This window comes from Ptychodera flava, chromosome 15 (assembly GCF_041260155.1).
Source record: "Ptychodera flava strain L36383 chromosome 15, AS_Pfla_20210202, whole genome shotgun sequence".
NCBI lineage: Eukaryota > Metazoa > Hemichordata > Enteropneusta > Ptychoderidae > Ptychodera > Ptychodera flava.
This window is the reverse complement of record NC_091942.1, coordinates 32,847,085-32,869,266: the sequence shown is the minus strand read 5'-3', so window position 1 is coordinate 32,869,266 and position 22,182 is coordinate 32,847,085. Positions and strand designations below refer to the sequence as shown.

The following is a 22,182-nucleotide window of genomic DNA, read 5'->3' as shown; positions in this document are numbered from 1 at the left end:
TATAGACCCCAATGCATAGTGAATTGACATTTTGGTGAAATTCCGAAATCAAATTTCTTGCACAACCATGGACTTGTAACCACTCTAGTCTAATAAAGAATAATAATGTGAATAATCAAGCATAAATAAATGCACAGATTTATCTAATTTTGTACTGGAAAAAAGTATTCATAGCTTCATCATATAGACCCAAATGCATAGTGAATTGACATTTTGGTGAAATTCCAAAATCAAATTTCTTGCACAACCATGGACTTGTAACCACTCTAGTCTAATCAAGAACAGTAATGTGAATAATCAAGCATACATAAATGCACAGATTTATCTAATTTTGTGCTGAAAAAAAATTATTCATAGTTTCATCATAGACTCCAATGCATAGTGAATTGACATTTTGGTGAAATTCCAAAATCAAATTTCTTGCACAACCATGGACTTGTAACCACTCTAGTCTAATCAAGAACAATAATGTGAATAATCAAGCATACATAAATGCACAGATTTATCTAATTTTGTACTGAAAAAAATTATTCATAGTTTCATCATAGACTCCAATGCATAGTGAATTGACATTTTGGTGAAATTCCAAAATCAAATTTCTTGCACAACCATGGACTTGTAACCACTCTAGTCTAATCTAGAACAATAATGTGAATAATCAAGCATACGTAAATGCACAGATTTATCTAATTTTGTACTGAAAAAAAAGTATTCATAGTTTCATCATAGACTCCAATGTATAGTGAATTGACATTTTGGTGAAATTCCAACATCAATTTCTTACACAACCATGGACTTGTAACCACTCAAGTCTAATCAAGAACAATAATGTGAATAATCAAGCATAAATAAATGCACAGATTTATCTACTTTTGTACTTAAAAAAAATTATTAGTTTCATCATAGACCCCAGTGCACAGTGAATCGACATCATTTTCGTGAAATTCCAAAATCAAATTTCTTGCACAACAACCATGGACTTGTAACCACTCAAGTCTAATCAAGAACAGAAACTTGAATGTGAATAATCAAGCATACATAAATGCACAGATTTATCTAATTTTGTACTGAAAAAAAAGTATTCATAGTTTCATCGTAGACTCCAATGCATAGTAAATCGACATTTTGGTGAAATTCCAAAATCAAATTTCTTGCACAACCATGGACTTGTAACCACTCTAGTCTAATCAAGAACAATAATCTGAATAATCAAGCATACATAAATGCACAGATTTATCTAATTTTGTACTGAAAAAAAATTATTCATAGTTTCATCATAGACCCCCATGCATAGTGAATCAACATTTTGGTGAAATTCCAAAATCAAATTTCTTACACAACCATGGACTTGTAACCACTCCAGTCTAATCAAGAACAATAATGTGAATAATCAAGCATACATAAATGCACAGATTTATCTAATTTTGTACTGAAAAAAAAGTGTTCATAGTTTCATCATATAGACCCCAATGCATAGTGAATTGACATTTTGGTGAAATTCCGAAATCAAATTTCTTGCACAAGCATGGACTTGTAACCACTCCAGTCTAATAAAGAACAATAATGTGAATAATCAAGCATAAATAAATGCACAGATTTATCTAATTTTGTACTGAAAAAAAAGTATTCATAGTTTCATCATAGACCCCAATGCATAGTGAATTGACATTTTAGCGAAATTCCAAAATCAAATTTCTTGCACAACCATGGACTTGTAACCACTCTAGTCTAATCAAGAACAGTAATGTGAATAATCAAGCATACATAAATGCACAGATTTATCTAATTTTGTGCTGAAAAAAAATAGTTTCATCATAGACTCCAATGCATAGTGAATCGACATTTTGGTGAAATTCCAAAATCAAATTTCTTGCACAACCACGGACTTGTAACCACTCTAGTCTAATCTAGAACAATAATGTGAATAATCAAGCATACATAAATGCACAGATTTATCTAATTTTGTACTAAAAAAAATTATTCATAGTTTCATCATAGACTCCAATGCATAGTGAATCGACATTTTGGTGAAATTCCAAAATCAAATTTCTTGCACAACCATGGACTTGTAACCACTCCAGTCTAATCAAGAACAATAATGTGAATAATCAAGCATACATAAATGCACAGATTTATCTAATTTTGTACTGAAAAAAAAATATTCATAGTTTCATCATAGACCTCTATGCATAGTGAGTCAATATTTTAGGTGAAATTCAGAAATCAATTTCTTGTACACAAATGCACATTTTACTTCCCTATTCAAGCAAAGCACATTTAAATATATTATCAAACATCTATAATATACAGATATAACATGTTTTGTGCGGGTAAATTTTCAATTATTTGCCTGATAGACTCCATGTATTATGATTTGATATTTTTGGATGAAGCGCTAAATCAGCCACATCTAGCCTTTTTATAGTAGCACAAAATATGGTGACCATTCCTCAAATGTATGAAATACCATACCTCTTCAAAAATTCTTGCGTGATAAATTGCGACTGTCCCTCCAAAACCACCAGCCCTCCCCTCTGTAATTTGTCCCTAACATAACAATTGAACCAATTGTTATGTAAATTAGCTCATACTGTTTTAGTTATTCCTGGGGAGAATACTGCAGTGGTTGGGGGGAGGGTCAAGTTTTAGAATGTCGGACAAGGGGGAGGGTCTCATTTTAGACAGGAGAGGGGGGAGGGTCACATTTTACGGTACAGGGGTGCGCGATATTCCCCCCCCCCTGTAATTACTGAAGGCTCCCTAATCTATAAGTACTTGTTAACCCCATTGGCATAGAATGCCGGTAGAAGTTTTCTTTTTTACATTCAACAAGTCAATGTTGCGATTCAGAAGCCTTCACTGATAAAGCATGGCGAGAACGACGGCGAATGTACGTTAGTGCATAAATAAATAAGCTTAATTTCATATTTAGTAAAACAAACCATTAAAGAAATATCTTATATATCATTCTTTAATTTCTGTGTTGTAGTTTCAAGGAAAATAAACACTTTTACCGGTCAAGTGAAGTCAAGGGCCATTCTGTTGCATTAAGATTTTGGCTTGCGGAAAGCATTACAAGATAACATTAGAAAACATTTTTCTTGATGGATGTGGAATTTTTATCCTATGGAGTGTATTGATCGGCTTCGTCACTTCTGCAGAATAGTTGTTATGCCACAGTTTGCCGGGGGAACTTATCACTGAATCATTTCATGTTCAGCTCATGTAGACCTCATGCCATGGCATTTATGGCGTGTAATCAATGATGTCATCGATTTCCCGACACACGCCAATACTCTGGTAGTTTCTTTAGAGCCCAATAAGCGGCTGGACTTGTGTCCCTTAGTGACGAAGGCACGTTTCTGATGACGTCACAAAGACAGTAAATTTGTCGTTGCCAGTTATCAAAGATACATGTAAAACATAGGTTTACAAAAATGCGCCTTTATCCAGATTGAAAGCTGAAACTCTCACTTCAATAACCTTGTACAAATATAGGGGGCACAACAAATTTTATAAATGGGAAGTACAGATCACAAAAATTTGCTTAGACTTCCGATGGTTCTTTTTCCCCCCGCATTGACCCTCAAAAACAAATTAAATTTTCGATATTCAGAGAAACAAACTGAGAAGGTAAAACTTCATTTCTGGACAGGTCTAAAAATCCACTCACGTTCCAGACCAGTTAAAGATTGGGCGAATTCGACAATTCAAAAATCGTTCCCCGACGCGGACTTCTGACTCCAGACCAAGTCAATTGTAAAAAGACGTAGGCCCTTCCCCTACTTCAGTTTGCGATAGAGATAACTTCTTTTTTTTCAATAACGACCGCGACTTTCTATTCTTTCGCTGTACACAATACCGCTTTCACCTTTCTCTCACTTCTGCAAACCATTCCAAATTCACTCAACATAAACACCAATTTTATGGCACCGACACTCAACCGATTCGAATTTGACCCCATCTTATCCTGCCTGCGTGCACTTCTCTAAATCTCGCAATTCCAAACGGCCCGTTCCTTTGCCCAAACAGCTTTCGACAACAGCCAACAAAAGTATAATAAAGTATACGTAGTGGTCATTGCATTTCTGCAGGGCGGTAATACTGATAATCTAGGAACTTGTAGTATAATATATATATATATATATATATATATATATATATATATATATATATATATATATATATATATATATATATATATATATACACATACACATACACATACACACACATACACTAAAAACTTGCTTGTATCTTCTCAGAGGGGCAACATGTTCGATGCATGATTAAAGACTTGGCATTATATCACCATGCACTGCCTGTCGCATTTTGATTGGTCGAGCTGAACCACGTGACTGACCACAAATACACAGTAATGGTCTGTTTACATGCCCGTGAATATGAATAATAAGATTAACAACTCAAAGTATCGTAACTTTACAGCTCAAACGTAAATCATAATCAATCACAAAATAAAATGGAGCACTTGTAGGTCAAGTTGAGATACTTTTTTTCTGAAAACATCTCCGGATTTGCCAATATTTTACAGCGCGCGTGACAGTGCGTCGCGTAATGCTCAGTTTCTGGGGCCCAGTTGTCGTTCGCTCCTGAAATTTTCGGAAATTTTGACGGTTTTCTTGGGCTCGCTGATAATATAATGGAAATAACAGACTCCGCGCTGACCATTAACGTTTATTTGTGGGCGCGGGCTTGAGGAAAGCCAAATTAACGGGCTCGGCAAGCCTCGCCCGTTAATTTTTGGCTTTCCTCTCGCCCTTGCCCACAAATAAACGTTAATGGTCAGCGCGTCGTCCATTATTTCTATAACATTACACTAGCAATACTAACACATCAATTTGCTTAGTACCTATCATTCGAGTTTCACGCATTCACGCGATCGTCAGATAAGTTGGTTTTATCGCTTGAAATTTACTTCATGTGCTTGTGAGTATCAAGATAGGTAAAGCCGATTATGGTGATGAGTTGGCTGGAAATTTGACAAGTAAAATTTCTCTTCGTCTTTTCGTGTCGGCACATGGGGACTGTGCCAGAACGCTTGTTTAACAGGGTGGACACACACACACACACCTACACGCACACACATAAATATATATATATATATATATATATATATATATATATATATATATATATATATATATATATATATATATATATATATAGGACAACCCTCTGAAAAAAATTTCTCGCACATTTTTTTTTAGAATACGGCGCGGCCGAAAAAAAAATACAGAATGAGACAATGCAAACCACAAGTAATTTGAAGGAATGGGCTGCTTGAAACGTACACTCTCTTCATAGATTTGAGAGTGTACGTTGGCGTAGTTACATCAGGTCAAAGAATGATAGTGTCCTTGTCGCGTTTATTATGACATCTACATTACGTTTGAAACAACCACAACGCAACGGTTATCTTCGTTGAATTTTATTGGTCAACAACAACAACAACAACACGACTAATTAACATAAACAACAATGCAAACAACAACAGCCAGATTTCTGGGTTTCCTATGGTTTATCCTGGAGAGCAAAGTAATAATTTATTCTTCAAAACCAGATATGAACTGAATATGCTCACGTGTTTAACAACAGGTTCATTAATAGTAGTACACTTCACAGAACAACAAGATATATGTTATCACTAAATGAAGCAGGTTTTTTCATATCGCACAGTACTCTCAGAGTTTAATCACTAATTACAAAACTTTATTTAATATGCAAATGAGTTGTTCATTAACTTGACACTGCTAAATGCTTCATGGGACAATTAAATATCCATCAGATCAGCATTTGTAGCACGTTTTATTTAATTTAATGCAGTAATTTTAGAGTAATGTCACTAATTACAAAGTTCATTAAACATGCAAATAATCCCTATATTAACTTGACACTGTTCAATGATTCATAGCACAATTAAATATTTATCAAATCAATATCTGTAGCACGTTTCACAAAATTTGGTGCCGTAATTTCAGAGTTATATACCTAATTACAAAGTTTATTAAATATGCAAATGAACCCTTAATTAACTTTACACTACTAAATGCTTTACAACACAGTTCGATATCTGTCAGATCAGTATATGCAGCAGTTTTCATCACATTTGATGCAGTTATTTCGGAGTTATATGACTACTTATAAACTTCATGAAATATGCAAATGAGCTAATTATTAACTTGACACTGTTCAATGCTTCTCAGTACAATTGGATATTTATCAGATCAACATCTGTAGTAAGTTTCATCAAATTTAACGCTGTAATTTTGGAGTAATATCACTAATTACAAAGTTCATTAAATATGCAAATAAACCCTTAATTAACTTCACATAAGTAAATGCTCTACACCACAATTAGATATCTGTCGGATCAGTATCTGCAGCAGATTTCATAACATTTGGTGCAGTTATTTTGGAGTTATATCACTAATTACAAAACTTCATAAATATGCAAATGTCCTATTTGTTAACTTGACACTGCCAAATGCTTCTCAGTACAATTAGATATTTATCAAATCAATATCTGTACCCGATTTCAAAGACTTGGGTGCCGTAATTTCAGAGTTATATACCTAATTACAAAGTTCATTAAATATGCAAATGAACCCTTAATTAATTTCACACTACTGAATACTTTACATATCAGTCGGATCAGTATCTGCAGCAGATTTCATCACATTTGGTGAAGTTATATCGAAGTTATATGACTAATTACAAAACTTCATAAAATATGCAAATGACCTATTTATTAACTTGACACTGTCCAATGCTTCAAAGTATAATTAGATATATATCAGATCAATATTTGTTGCAAGTATCATCAAATTTGGTGCAGGAATTTCAGAGTTATCTCACTAATAACAAAAGTTCATTAAATATGTAAATGAGAAGGCAATTGACATGACACTCACAGTATCATCATAATGTTCTGAGATTGTCATCTGTGAAAAGTTTCATGAAATTTTGTGCAGTATTTCTTGATATATGTCTACACTGTCATTACCGTCTCCTTAGGGAAACCATTGTACGGAAAAAACGATATTGCATAACTTCATTAATATGCAAGCCACACTAACCAAAATCTCATCAGTTCTTGCAAGTAGCATATGGTACCTGTGTACCAAATCTGACTTGAATCCGTTCAGGCGTTTTTGGGTTATCGTGTAAACAGACAGACAGACAGACACACACACACACACACACGGACAGACAGACAGACATCGCTATGACAATAGCCCACGTGTTTAAACACGTGAGCTAATAGGGAACTGGATAGGTTGAAAGAAGTGTCTCTTCACTTTTTTGGTGAGTTGTTATTTTCATATATTTTAATATTATTTTTGATTTTCTGCTCACGTGTTCTCACACGTGAGTTTATGTCGCAGCGATGTATATATGTCTGTCTGTCCGTCTGTCTGTCTCTCTGTGTGCTCGATATCTCAAAAATGGCTTATACGATCACAATCAAATCTTATACACAGATCCAGTTTGCAAACGGCAAGAACTGATTAGTTTTTGGTGGATGTTTTGCTTACTTTTTGCTCATTTGCATAATTAATGATTTTAGAAAAAATGGATATACATTGAGAATGACTGAACACAATCTGATGAGATTTGCTACAAATGTTGATCACACCAAAATGTATCAGCCGTGAAAGATATTAAGGGTTGACATGAAAGATAATTGCTAATTTGCATATTTAATGAACTTTCCTAATTAGGGATATATATATCTGAATTGGCTAGATTAAAATTGACGAAACTTGGTATGTATATTAAAGATACTATGATATTAACATTATTGAAAGTCATTAAGCATTTTTACTTCAGCCAATTCCTAATATGCATATTTAATGAACTTTCCTAATTAGGGATATGTATCTGAATTGACTAGACCAAAGTTGATGAAACTTGCTACATATATTGAAGATACTATAATACAATATTCTTGACAGTCATTAAGCATTTTTACTTCACCCAACCCTCAATTTACATATTTAATGAACTTTCCTAATTAGTAATATATATCTGACTTGCTATGTACAATGAAGATACTATGATACGACCTAATTAAAAGTCATTAATTAGTTTTACTTCAGCCAATTCCTTATTTTCATATGTAATGAACATTTCTAATTAGGGATATATATCTGAATTGACTCGACCGAAGTTGATGAATCTTGCTACATATATTTAAGATACTTTAATACAACATTATTGAAGGTCGTTAAGCATTTTTACTTCAGCCCTTTCTAAATTGCATTTATGATGAACGTTCTTAATTAGGGATATTTATCTGTATTGTCTAGACCAAAGTTGACGAAACTGGCTATGTACATTAAAGATATTATGATACAACATTATTGAAAGTCATTTAACATTTTTATTTCAGCCAATTTCTAATTTGCATATTTAATGAACTTTCCTAGTTAGGGATATATACTGGGATTTACTTGATCAAAAATGGCAAAACATGCTATGACCATTGATGATTATACCAGGATATACCAATATTGAAAGTCATTTCAAATTTTCATGTCAGCTAATTTATAATTTGTATGTATAATAAGCCTTCACAATTTGGCATATACAGCTTGAAAGACTTGACCAAAGGCAATGATATGTGCTGTATAAAGTTGTGATATAATGACAGCAGTCAAAGATGTTGATTATTTTTATTTCAGCTTATTACATATTTGAATACTTACTGACCTTTAGAATCGATCTGTGGTGAATATTGTTCATTATGTTGATCATAACTTAATGAAGTTGCAAACATCTGAGAAAGGTTCAAATTTGCACATTAATGCAATATATAATGAAACACGTGAGCATTTTCAGTTCATATCTGGTTTATGTCAGTGGCTAGTTTTCGTTATACGCCATAAATGGTCAGCAATGCTATATTTGATGATTTTTCATTGTTTTTATTATGTATGTCAAACTGCAAATTCTTATTCTACTCCTAAAAGAATGTTGAAAGACCCACTATTTAGCTTGTCAACATATCGTCTGTATGTGTAAAATGCACTATTATTGTTTACCTTTGAAAGCTAATCCGGACCAGAATTCACTTGTTAACAATATATACACAACAGTTCACTTCAGAAGTCATCATAACCGACAGTTAATGTGAAGAACAGAATTTATGGCAATGCTTTTGTTATTAGCCCTCAGGTTTATCTAACCCTGGCACTAAATGATGACCAGACGCAAATAATGCTGTTGAAATGAGGAAAAAATAGCACATGTAGCACACACTCCGCAATGTTTTAAAAAGATTCATATACCAACAGTCTGTGACTTGAATGAAACGTATACATCGTGACGTTAAATTCCTATTAGAACGTGAGATTACACACAGTGAATGCAAAAATGCGCGATGATAGTGCATAACACAGTGCTGTATAAAACAGAACTGTAAACAAAATAACTAACACTAAGATTCCATTCAGAATTCTACACATATGTCATTGTTACATGAAGCTGTCAAAACTGTGCATTGCTGCACTAAAGTTCAAACCGCAGAAATGTTGCTACAGTGTATACTAAATACTAAAGCGCCACTGCTGTGCATTTATATCTGCCAGCATTCCTATGTTGTTTTCATGTTTTTTGCGCGTTCTTGCTGGTTGAAGAATACAAAAAAAAAGAGAAAAAAGCGTCACCACATCATTTTTGCAATGTCTATGATGAGAAACAAACTTTTTATTTTTCTTGGCCTCAGGGAATTCATTTCAGGTGACAAAGGCATGTCCGGGGAGGGGCAGGGCCCTCCTCATTATCATGTTTATGCGGGCGTGGGGAACTTACTAAAAGACAAAAAGAGGACAGACAAGCAACGGGCATTGTTCAAGGTTTGAAGCGGTTGAGTAAGCCCTCCATGTTTGCCTTGCTTAAGGAGGCTCTCAACTCTCTTTTCCGAAGAGTGCCGACCATGCACCTTTCGGTAGTTTCCGGATTTTCGCCAATTTTTAAGCGAAAGTATGTTTGGTAAAGTCCGTGTTGTAGTTGTCGTGTGGTGCTCAGCGAAATTGGCATGCTGGTGAAAACGGGAAAGTTTTAAGCTTCGGGGAGGTGATTTTTACCATTTTAAAAATTCCTCTCACATTTTATGAATATATAATGAGTGTTTTTGAACCAAATTTGAAAGTATTTTATTGATACTGTTAGGTTTTACTCAATGGTTTACGGCCAGTCATATCATCTTTTACAAGTGTGTCATGGAAGGACATGTTTCTGAAACTGCTGTCGTGTTACTTATATGTTTTGATTGGCGTGAAGTAGTGTTTCTGACCTGAGAGCTCACAAAGTAAGTATGGCTGCTACGCGACTTGCAGCACGATGCCATCTCGTCGTACTTTTCGCATAATCTCGTGCAATTCTCAACCACGAACAAAGTCTCCAAAAAGTCTAACACCTTTTAAACCCATTTTAATATGAAAAGGCCATAGTCTACCGAGACGACCATGAACCAAAAAGCATGCCGCGTTGCTAGTCTGTCCTCTATTTGTCTGTGCTAAAAATACTCTCCATTGAGATCATCAGAAAGAAAGCACTGAAGTTTAGAGTGGATTCATTATTGGTAGTTAGATGAGACTTTTAGAGTTCCTTGCTTAGGGATGGACCATTTTGATATCCTGGGGGTCTGGAAGATTTTCAAAAAAAAATATTCCCAGCGAATTTCAATGAAAAAAAAATTCAGCCAGAGGGAATTTAGGGAAAAAAGATGATTCACTAAGGTGAACGAAAAAATCTATCAAAAGTTACTTTCTGGAACACATTTTTATATAAAAGAAATGAAGGCTACTTCACACATCGTTTCTACTGTTGACAGAGATATTTGATATACTGAATCGATCAACGAGGTTTCATGATAAGGGAAACATGGCGAGACACCAGTGAATAAATAGTGCTTTGACCCTGGTCATGCTGTGATCCGGGTCCCCGGTAAGACCGGTTTAATTATGTTCGAGTGATTCGTCTTAACAGTGTTTCGAAACCGACCATGAGGTTCCTTCATCAGTCGCTCTATTGTTTTGTATCCCTTCCATTCGGTTGTATAATAGTCATCTTCGTCCTCAAAGATGGGCCAGATTCTTCATTATGAGAGTTAGTCACTATTGACAGACTCTATAGTAAGCGATCCGATGCGTGGTTTCAACATGGAATAAATAGACCCAGCATCAACTGAATACTACGGTTTTTGGTTTTGGGACATGTACATTGTATTGAGCGTGGTTAGTGCTCGTTATGTTAACAGTAATTGTTGTATTAACCTGTCAACGAATTCTTTGTTCTAGACACTCAGATTGGTTACCCGAACTTTGGTTTTGTGTTAATTATTTTGCATTGTCATACATTTCGGGTTAATACCAGCCCCTGCTTTCCGGTGTTTGAAAAGCATGTTGTGGAAGGCTGTTTCGAGATATACCGCATTTTATTTCTCTGTTTTTAGCCTTTCCCCAATTTCGTGGTTCTGTCAACACTAGTTGCTGTAGACGGTCTTTCAAATTAGTTTGGTTAGAGGAGAGTGTCGGTTTATGTAATCACAAACTTTGATTTGGTGCACCACAGTTTTCTAAGTTTTTATTTTTCTTTGCCGGATGAATATTTGCTTTGCTCTGCAATCTTGTTAGCTTGGTGGTTTGTAGTACCGAGGAGGTGACAGATAGCATTATGGTATTGCACAATGAGTTGTGGCCGAAAAATAGGAAAAGATAAGCAAAATAAAATTGCCGCAGAGTCCTTGTACTTTATGTCAGTATGGTAAATTGTTATGGCAGTTTGAGGACTTTACATTTGTTGTGGGGGAAAAAAGTATCCAAATGAGCAGTTCGAGAAGAGAAAAAAGTTACCAGAGAGTGAAAAAAATTGAACAGTGGATCAGGAACGAAAAAAATGCTTTCGGACCCCCCCCCCCCTCAGGATATCAACTGATCCACCCCTTACAATTTCAGAAATCGACGGTATAAGTTTGCGCTCAACACCACTTTTGGAAGGACGGGAGAGATAAGAGGGTAATTTACAGTGTGGACGGGGACTGAGATGATATTACAGAATAAAGAAGTAAATGTACATGCGTACATTAGGATCTGCTCAAAATATGATTTCGTGTTTTCTCCAATGTAAAACAAGGAAACTTTCAGTCTGACGAGGCACCAACGAAAGAAGTACACTTTTGGTCAATTTGGTTTATTATCCGTGTGTTTTTATTTTCTACATGTTGTATGTATACAAAGTAGCTTCGTTACTCGTCATGCAAACTCAGAATCATAAATCCATTCTCTGCATTCTGTTCAATCCTACTGCGAAATGTGGACATTGAAAGTGAAAGTTATGCAAAGCGAAATGACTAAATTCAGATTTTCAAATGCACAAATTCAAGATAACTTTATGCAATCTAGTTTCGTCGAATTCAATATGATGAAACATATGAGATACAAAAAAGTGTTACAAATGCTATTGTTGCATGAAATGCTGTAATTCTGAATAATAACATAATGTTTCAATTAGAAAAGTTAAATTCGTCTTGATATGAAATTGCTAAATGAAAAATCTACAATACAAGCTAACGCCCATCAACTTCGAGTGTGTCTATATCTAAGTATATTCTTGCTGTTGTCCTGTATCTCGCCCTGTGAATATTTCGTAGTTATCTGAGGTTAAATATATTTCTCAAACCTATATTTACTACAATGTGAAAGTAACATGGAATATATTTATGTTTATTTATCTGCATATTATTTTAGTAACCCCATCCGGGACTCAAAATTTATCAAATTATGAGACCCATCATATCCACCCTCTTTACAGTCTGTCGAGCTTGATTGTAAGAATCAGGCATCGATCGTGTCTGCACGACGCAGGAGTCTGCATGACGTAGTCACACAGGGTTGAAGTACCAGAGACTTCTCATTGTAATTGTGTAAGTTATCCACAGCGCATCCACTTCTGTAACAATAGAGAAAATTAAGAATGTTTGTTAAATGTAACCTAGATCATACAAAGACTTCTCTTTGCTAGGTTATCAACAGTATCTCCAGTTCTGTAACGACAGGAAAATTAAGAGTTTCGAAGACGACAGGCGCTTTTCCTCCAAAGAGTAATTTTGTCGTGATTTCTGAAAAAAACATATATATTTTGAGAACGACTGATGAGATTTGCTACAAATGTTGATCACATCAAGATATATCAGCTGTGAAAGTTATATTAAGGGGTGACATGAAAGATAATTGCTTATTTCATGTTTAATGAACTTTCCTAGAAAGGGATATTTATCTGAATCGACTGGAAGAAAGTGGTGAATATTGTTCATTATGTTGATCATAACACTTTCAACGAAGTTGACCACTGTGGCAAAGGTTCAAATTTACACATAACCGCAATATATAATGAAACACGTGTGAGCATTTTCATTTCAAATCTATATTTCAATCTGACATGGCTTACAGACTGTAGTATTTACAATGCGTTACCGTTAGTCGTCTCGCATCCCTGCAGTTGCTTCATTCTGTTATCGCAATTCCTGGTGTAAACCAGTAAATTTCCAAATAACAACTGCCACTAAATAGTGTGGCGAGAAAATGCAGCTGATCGTGATTTGTTACATTTTCGGGGGAAATATCAAATGTGGACAAAAAATTCCGAGGAACAAATAATATTTTCAAATGTTAATGTATTTACCTAATAGATGCTTGTGGTGTTAATGTGCCAATCGACATCGTGTCTTCTCTGTTTGAGACATATGCATTCTGCATACACGACATCCCATTTCTAGCTGGCATACAAATTCCATCAGATTTTGGCAGCTTGCTTGCTTCTGCGTCTGCAAATACAATAAACAGACACCAAAATCAACATCGGTAAATTTTTGGCTGAAAGATCTGTCTCAAGTTCAAATAATTTTATAAAGGCTTCTATCTCCAACAAGTCACTTTTTCCTAAATTGCGAGCAAGTGGCCGAGTTTGTATATGACATAACCAATCGTTGGAGAAAGACAGTCCGTTGAGATCGAGCCTTGTGCAATAAATTGTACACTACCTATAAACCGAAATGGAGTCTTCCTGGACAGAAACTTGTGTGAAGATTGTCAGAAATGTCGTGTGTACGAAAATACAAAACATATATACTGTACGTGATACATTAATACGAGGACGAATGAAAACGCCAATGCTTGTCAGTATTTTTTGTATTTCATCTAATTTTCGCAGCTTGCATACCGCTGAGCCTGCAAATGTAGTTACAGAAAACAAGAACAACATCATCGGTTAATTGTTTTGCTGAAAATTCCGTCTCAAAGTAAAATAATTTTTACAATAATGCTTCCGTCTATGAAGTACGAAGTCATCGTTGATGACACAGTTCCCATGTGTTAATGGGTACTTTGATTACAAGTCCTTGGAGAGGATAGTGTCCTGTTCATTAATTAGATCTGTGATTAGATGTGAGTTCCATGGTAGTCAAAACGTTAAACCAATGTAGACTGCCACCCTAATTACATAGGGTCATTACATAAGTCAATTAGAAATTAATGAAAAGGATGTTGCCAAACATTTTTGCATTCTATTATAAAACTGACAGCTTATCACATTACCACATTTCATAAACGATACCGCTAAGTGTCGATGTATTACAACACTGTGGGATCAACATCTTTCTACAGTTTCATCAAATTTGATGACGTGTTTCTGGACATATCATTCTAACTAGGAAAGTTCACTACATATGTATATTAAATACTAATTACATAACACTGCATAGTGTCTTTATTTAATGTTGAAGCAATGTGAGCTCAACATCTGTATCAAGTGTCATGAAATTTTATGAACCATCTCGCCATATCAGCCTAATTACGCAGTTATTGACATGATACTACTATATCTTTCCATGCCATAACACTACTGGAAGATCGACATCTTTAACATGTGAATTTGATACAGCATTTCCAGACATATCAAACTAATTATGAAAGTTCATTAAATATGCAAAATAGCAATCAATTGACTTGATACTGCTTAATGTCTTCTCACAGTATTACAGTACTGAAAGATCAACATCTGTACCATGTTTCATCAAATTTGATGCAGTATTTCTGGACATAGCCCCCTAATTAGGAAAGTTCATTAAATATGCAAATTAGCAGTTAATTTGAACGACACTGATAAATGTCTTCATTCAAATATTAAAGCAATGTAAGCTCAACATCAATACCAATTTTCTAGAAATTTAATGAATAAATTATCGACATATCAGCCTAATTTCGAAAATTCATTAAATATGCAAATCAGCATTTAATTGTCATATAATACTATATATTAACGCATTCCATTACGCCACCAAAAGATCGTCATCTGTGCCACATTTCATCAAATGTGATACAACATTTTTAGACATACTACACACATTACAAAAATTTCATCAAATATGCAAATTAGCAATTAAGTTACATGACACTGCTTATGTCTTCACATAGTATTAAAGTACTCCAAGATCAACATGTGTACCATGTTTCATCAAATTTGATGCTGTGGTTCTGGACATAGCCCACTAATTCGGAAAGTTCATCCAATATGCAAATTCGCAATTAATTCGCCTGACGTCACTAAGTGTCTTTGTAAACTTATATGACACTGTGTGCTAAAGATCTACACCAAGTTTCATCAAATTTGCTGCAGTATTTCTAGACATATCACCCTAATTACAAAAATTCATCAAATATGCAAATTAGAAATTAATTGATGCAATACCGACTGTGTGCTATCAGAGCTCTGTGTGACAAACATCTTAACAAAGTTTCATCAAATTTAGTGCAGTCGCTTTAGAAATATAACTCTTTTTCAAAAAGTCATTGTCAATGACATAGTCCCCACTTTTCCAATAAAATGACTGTCACACGGCCATATTTGGTCAAATTGTAAAACAATTTGATGTGCATTTGCCTGACATAAGGAGTAATCCTTGTACCAAGTTTGAATGAAATTGCTCCAGGCGTCTCTGAGATATCTGCATGAACGGACGCATGCACACACACACGCACGCTCGCACATGACCAAACCTATAAGTCCCCTTGGATGGTGTCCATGGGGACTAATAAGCATATAGATATTACATTGTAACAGTGACCACGCAAAAAACCTAAGACTACGCACCTTTCCAATACATCTGTAAGTCAGGTAGTATCACTACAGGCTCTGAGTCTGCAAATACACCAAATACACCAAATACACCACATACAACACACACCAAATCAAAATAATCAGTGATTGTTTTGCTGAAAATATAGTCTCAAGTTGAAATACATTTTATAATAATGCTCCTGTCTCCCACAAGTTACTTTTTCCTCAAATGCAAAACTGTGGCGGAGATTGTACATGACTGAACCAATCGTTGTTTATTGAAGACAGTCCGTTGAGAGTCTTGTAAAATAAATGTGAGACTACGTGAACTGAAATGGAATCTTCCGGGGTTAAAGAAACATGTTACATGTATAGATTGTTCTGATCTGAAATGTTGTGTGTAAGAAAATAAAAAATCATATATACTGTTGTACACCAATGCGAGGAATAACAAATATAGAAATGGCCTATAGACGATAGATTTGTAAAATGAAAAGATTCTAAGCGAGCGTAAAACTGACTATGAATTACATAAACATAGATACTGAGTTGTATCAGTGACCCCACACGCAAAAGTCTTACCGAAGTGAAAATGCTGAAAATGCAATGTGCTTGTCTTCATCGACATCATATCGCCACTGTCTGGGATAAAATTGTCAACATTTGATGCCATAGGCATTTCATCACATTTTGGAGGCTTCACCACCGCTGAGTCTGCAAATGCAAATATAGACACCAGAAACAACATCATCGGCAAACTGTTCTGCTGAAATACTGTATCAAGCTCAATTAAATTTTATGACAATGCTCCCGTCTCCCACAAGTCACTTTGTCCTCAAATGCAAAAACGTAACGGAAATTGTATATTACCGAACTAATCATTTTTGGCTTAGGCTTATGAGACATTAAGCTTATTTTTGTTGATCTTTCCAGTTATGATCAAAATTAATTATGAATATTAATAAATTATTAATACGAATGTTACAGAATAATAAAATCTTGCTTTTTTACAAACACCAAAAACAACATCATCGGTGAATTGTTTTGCTGAAAATATAGTCTCAAGTTCAAATACATTTTATGATAATGCTCCTGTCTTCCCACAAGTCACTTTGTCCTCAAATGCAAAACTGTGGCGGAGATTGATATGACTGAACCAATCGTTGTTGGTTGAAGACAGTCCGTTGAGAGTCTTGTAAAATAAATGTGAGATTACTTGAACTGAAATGGAATCTTCATAGGATAGAAACTTATGTGTAGATTTTTTCTGAAATGTCGTGTGTAAGAAAATATAAAATCATATATACTGTTATACATTAATACGAGGACAAATAAATATAGAACTAGCCTGTAGACGATACGATTTGTACAATAAGAAGATTCTAAGCAAGCGTAAACCTGACCATGAAGTAATAATATGCATATAGATATTGTATTGTAACAGTGACCACGAAAAAAACCTAAGATTACGCACCTTTGCGATATGACTCCGGAAACCAACATATCTCTACAGGATCTGAGTCTGCAAATGCAATTAAAGACACCAAAATCAAAATAATCGGTGAATTGTTTTGCTGAAAATATAGTCTCAAGTTCAAATACATTTTATGATAATGCTCCTGTCTCCCACAAGTCACTTTGTCCTCAAATGCAAAACTGTGGCGGAGATTGTATATGACTGAACTAATCATTGTTGGCTGAAGACAGTCCGTTGAGAGTCTTGTGAATAAATGTGAGACTACTTGAACTGAAATGGAATCTTAATGGGATAAAGAAACATATGTGTAGATTTTTCTGAAATGTTGTATGTAAGAAAACATAAAATCACATTAATACGAGGACAAATAAGTAGAGAAATAACCTATAGACGATATGATTTGTACAATCAGAAGATTCTAAGCTAGCGTAAACCTGACTATGAAGTAATAAGCATATAGATTATATATTGTAACAGTGACCACGCAAAAAAACCTAAGATTACGCACCTTTCCCAAACCAAGGATCTGAGTCTGCAAATGCAATTAAAGACACCAAAATCAAAATAATCGGTGAATTGTTTTGCTAAAAATATAGTCTCAAGTTCAAATACATTTTATGATAATGCTCCTGTCTCCCACAAGTCACTTTGTCCTCAAATGCAAAACTGTGGCGGAGATTGATATGACTGAACCAATCGTTGTTGGTTGAAGACAGTCCGTTGAGAGTCTTGTAAAATAAATGTGAGATTACTTGAACTGAAATGGAATCTTCATAGGATAGAAACTTATGTGTAGATTTTTTCTGAAATGTCGTGTGTAAGAAAATATAAAATCATATATACTGTTATACATTAATACGAGGACAAATAAATATAGAACTAGCCTGTAGACGATACGATTTGTACAATAAGAAGATTCTAAGCAAGCGTAAACCTGACCATGAAGTAATAATATGCATATAGATATTGTATTGTAACAGTGACCACGATACGACTTCCGTAACCAACGTATCTCTACAGGAACTGAGTGTGCAAATGCAATTAAAGACACCAAATCAAAATAATCGGTGAATTGTTTTGCTAAAAATATAGTCTCAAGTTCAAATACATTTTATGATAATGCTCCTGTCTCCCACAAGTACTTTGTCCTCAAATGCAAAACTGTAGTGGAGATTGTATATGACTGAACCATCGTTGTTGGTGAAGACAGTCAGTTGAGAGTCTTGTGAAATTAAAATGTGAAACTACTTGAACTGAAATAGGATCTTCTTGGGATAAAGAAACATGTAACATGTATAGATTTTTCTGAAATGTTGTGTGTAAGAAAATATAAATCATATATACTGTTATGCACTAATGCGAGGAAGAGCAAATAAAGAAATGGCCTATGGACAATATGATTTGTACAATCAGAAGATTCTAAGCTAGCGTAAACCTGACTATGAAGTAATAAGCATATAGATTATATATTGTAACAGTGACCACGCAAAAAAAAACTAAGATTACGCACCTTTCTCAAACCAAGGATCTGAGTCTGCAAATGCAATTAAAGACACCAAAATCAAAATAATCGGTGAATTGTTTTGCTAAAAATATAGTCTCAAGTTCAAATACATTTTATGATAATGCTCCTGTCTCCTACAAGTTACTTTGTCCTCAAATGCAAAACTGTAGTGGAGATTGTATATGACTGAACCCATCGTTGTTGGTTGAAGACAGTCAGTTGAGAGTCTTGTGAAATTAAAATGTGAAACTACTTGAACTGAAATAGAATCTTCTTGGGATAAAGTAACATGTATAGATTTTTCTGAAATGTTGTGTGTAAGAAAATATAAAATCATATATACTGTTATGTACTAATGCGAGGAAGAGCAAATAAAGAAATGGCCTATAGACGATATGATTTGTACAATCAGAAGATTCTAAGCTAGCGAAAAAGTGACTATGAATTACAAAAACATATAGATAGTAAGTTGTATCAGTGACCCCATACGCAAAAGTCTTACCGAAGTCAAGCAGCTGCAATAAAGCCGTTAACGCATTGCTTGTCTTCATCGACATCGTGTCGTCACTGTCTTTGATAAAATTGTCAACATTTGATGCCATAGGCATTTCATCACATTTTGGCGGCTTCACCGCCGCTGAGTCTGCAAATGCAAAATGTAGACACCAAAAAAAACAACATCATCGGCAAACTGTTTTGCTGAAAACACAATTACATTTTACGACAATGCTCCCGTCTCCCACAAGTCTCTTTGTCCTCAAATGCAAAAACGTGACGGAGATTGTATATTACCGAACTAATCATTTTTGGCTAAGGCTAATTAGACATTAAGCTTATTTTTATTATTATTCTGTAATATTCATATTAATAATTTATCAATATTCATCATTAATTTTTGATCAAGATTGAAGAAATCAACACAAATAACGTCTAATTAGCCTGTGTTCATGGCTGAAGACAGTCCGTTGAGAGTCTTGTGAAATAAATGTAAAGTGGAATCTTCCTATGATAGAAACTTATGTGTAGATTTGTCTGAAATGTCATGTATAAGAAAATATTAAATCGTGGAAGAACATATGAATAGCCTACCGACGATATGATCTGTACAGTGAGAAGATACTTCGCGAGCGTAAAAGTGACTCTGAATTAAATAAACATATAAATACTACGATGTAACAGCGACCCACACACGCAAAAATCTTACCAGAGTCAAACTGCGTCGCCATGGAAGCTCCAGAAGAAAACTACTGCACTTGTACGATGACCGTGTCGGGTGGAATTCTTCTAGTAAAATGTCACAGAATGCCATGGCAGAAGTTTTTATACGCCGGTGATGTCACCTACATGCGTGCGCACTATTGGGTTTTTCCCTTTGTTTACAATGAATCTCTATGTCGTCAGCTATTGGACGAGCCCCAGTCGCTTGGCTTTTCTCGACAGTTGTTCGTGCAAAAAGGTATTCGTGCGAAGTTTTTCAGAGGGCGGGCAAATTTTTAAACTAATCAGCGGGCCGGGAGAAAAAATCTGTATTTACTGTTAGCGGGGAAGAAATTTAATTATTTTCAGTGGGCGGGGAGAAATTTTTTGACAGTGGGTACCCGAACATACGTAGGGGGGGGGAGGGGGAAAACCGTAGTTGACTGAAGTTGATGAAGAGGGGAGCAATATTCTAAGGTATACTGCTAGCTGCTCGCACGGTTTGTGTTGATTTGGGTTGCCTAGTGGGTATCAAGAGGGCAACGGGAATTTCAGTAGCGGGGAGAGGACAGTGCGGAGCTTGAATTGTTGCGGGCAGGGCAGCGGGCAGACTATAGATACTGGAGGGCAGTAGGCATCAACATCAACATTCAGTGGGAGGGCACAACTTCCGTGTATGCCAGTGAGAGGGCAGTTACGAACAGCTCTACTTTTTCCTCCAAATTTTAGGTCAAGGTCAAAAGCACGTAAAATTGGTATATTAGGGAGCGTTCAGTTATTATGGCCGGGGGTGGGCCGGCAAATTCTTCCTGCGCATCAGTCAAAATAAGTGAACCCCCCTACCCATTGTACCAAAAACTTGATGACCCCCCCTTTCAAGATGACAAAAATTTCATGACCCCCCCCCCCCTCACATTGCTTGAGTAAAGATATGGAGCAATAGAATCCCCCCAAAAAAGAGCTTAGATTTTTTCAAATGACCTTCCTTACAAACTCAAAAGGTGTTAAAGCTCAGATTTCCACTTCTGACATGCTATAATTTTGAAATTACCCTTTAAAGGGGTTGGACAGAAATTACTGGAGGATCGCATTTTTTTTGCAAGCATGTGTGTACAAAATTTTGATATTTGGATTTAATTAAAAATCAGCTGTTGATAATGTTGATTCACCATACATGGTATACATATATTTTCTCATACATGTATGAGAAATCTATGTAATACTTATTCAATGCAAAACTATATCTGTGCATTTATTGATATTTGATAATTTACATAAGTGTACTTAAATGAAATATGGTTGTTACAACTGGCATGTGGACAAAAAGTTTGACCTTAGAATTTCACCAAAAATGTTCATCCACTATACATGGGAGTCTATGAGGAAAGTATGAATATTTTTTTCCAATACAAAAATAGGTAAACCCATGTATTTATGTACTCTCGATTATTGATATCAATGTACTTGATTAGATTAGGGTGGTAACAAATGGATGTGTTCGCCAGAAATTGGATTTTGGAATTTTACCAAAATGTAGATTCACTGCACATTGGAGTCTATGAGTAAACTATGAATAATTTTTTTCCAATACAAAACTCAAAATCTGTGTATTTATAGACATTTGATAATTCATTTTAAAGTACTTAGTTAGCCTAGGATGGTTAAAGGTTGATATGTGTGCAAGAAATTGGATTTTGGAATTTCACCGAAATGTTGATTCACTATACATTGGAGTCTATGAGAAAACTAAGAATAATTTTTTTACAATGCTAAACTAAACTAATTTGTGCTTTTATAGGTGTTTGATAATTGATACAAATGTACTTGATTCAAATAGGGTATTTAAAAGTTCAGATGTGGACAA

At 35.0% G+C, this 22,182-nt stretch overlaps 1 protein-coding gene across 2 annotated transcripts; it reads right to left on the bottom strand.

Annotated features, from left to right (window-relative positions):
* Positions 1-12,210: 12,210 nt before the first annotated feature.
* LOC139151936 (uncharacterized) lies at positions 12,211-20,432 on the bottom strand. Of its 2 annotated transcripts, XM_070724999.1 has the most exons (9): positions 20,326-20,432; positions 19,624-19,764; positions 19,128-19,151; positions 18,126-18,149; positions 17,615-17,662; positions 16,723-16,854; positions 16,174-16,221; positions 13,708-13,849; positions 12,211-12,975 (listed from the first exon to the last, which is right to left on the bottom strand). In XM_070724999.1, the coding sequence occupies exons 1-9, from the start codon at positions 20,345-20,347 to the stop codon at positions 12,861-12,863; spliced, it is 696 nt and encodes a 231-aa protein (XP_070581100.1). In that variant the 5' UTR covers positions 20,348-20,432; the 3' UTR covers positions 12,211-12,860. The 2 variants fall into 2 exon arrangements, with proteins under 2 accessions (XP_070581100.1, XP_070581101.1); XM_070725000.1 differs by lacking the exon at positions 18,126-18,149.
* Between the last annotated feature and the right edge of the window lie 1,750 nt (positions 20,433-22,182).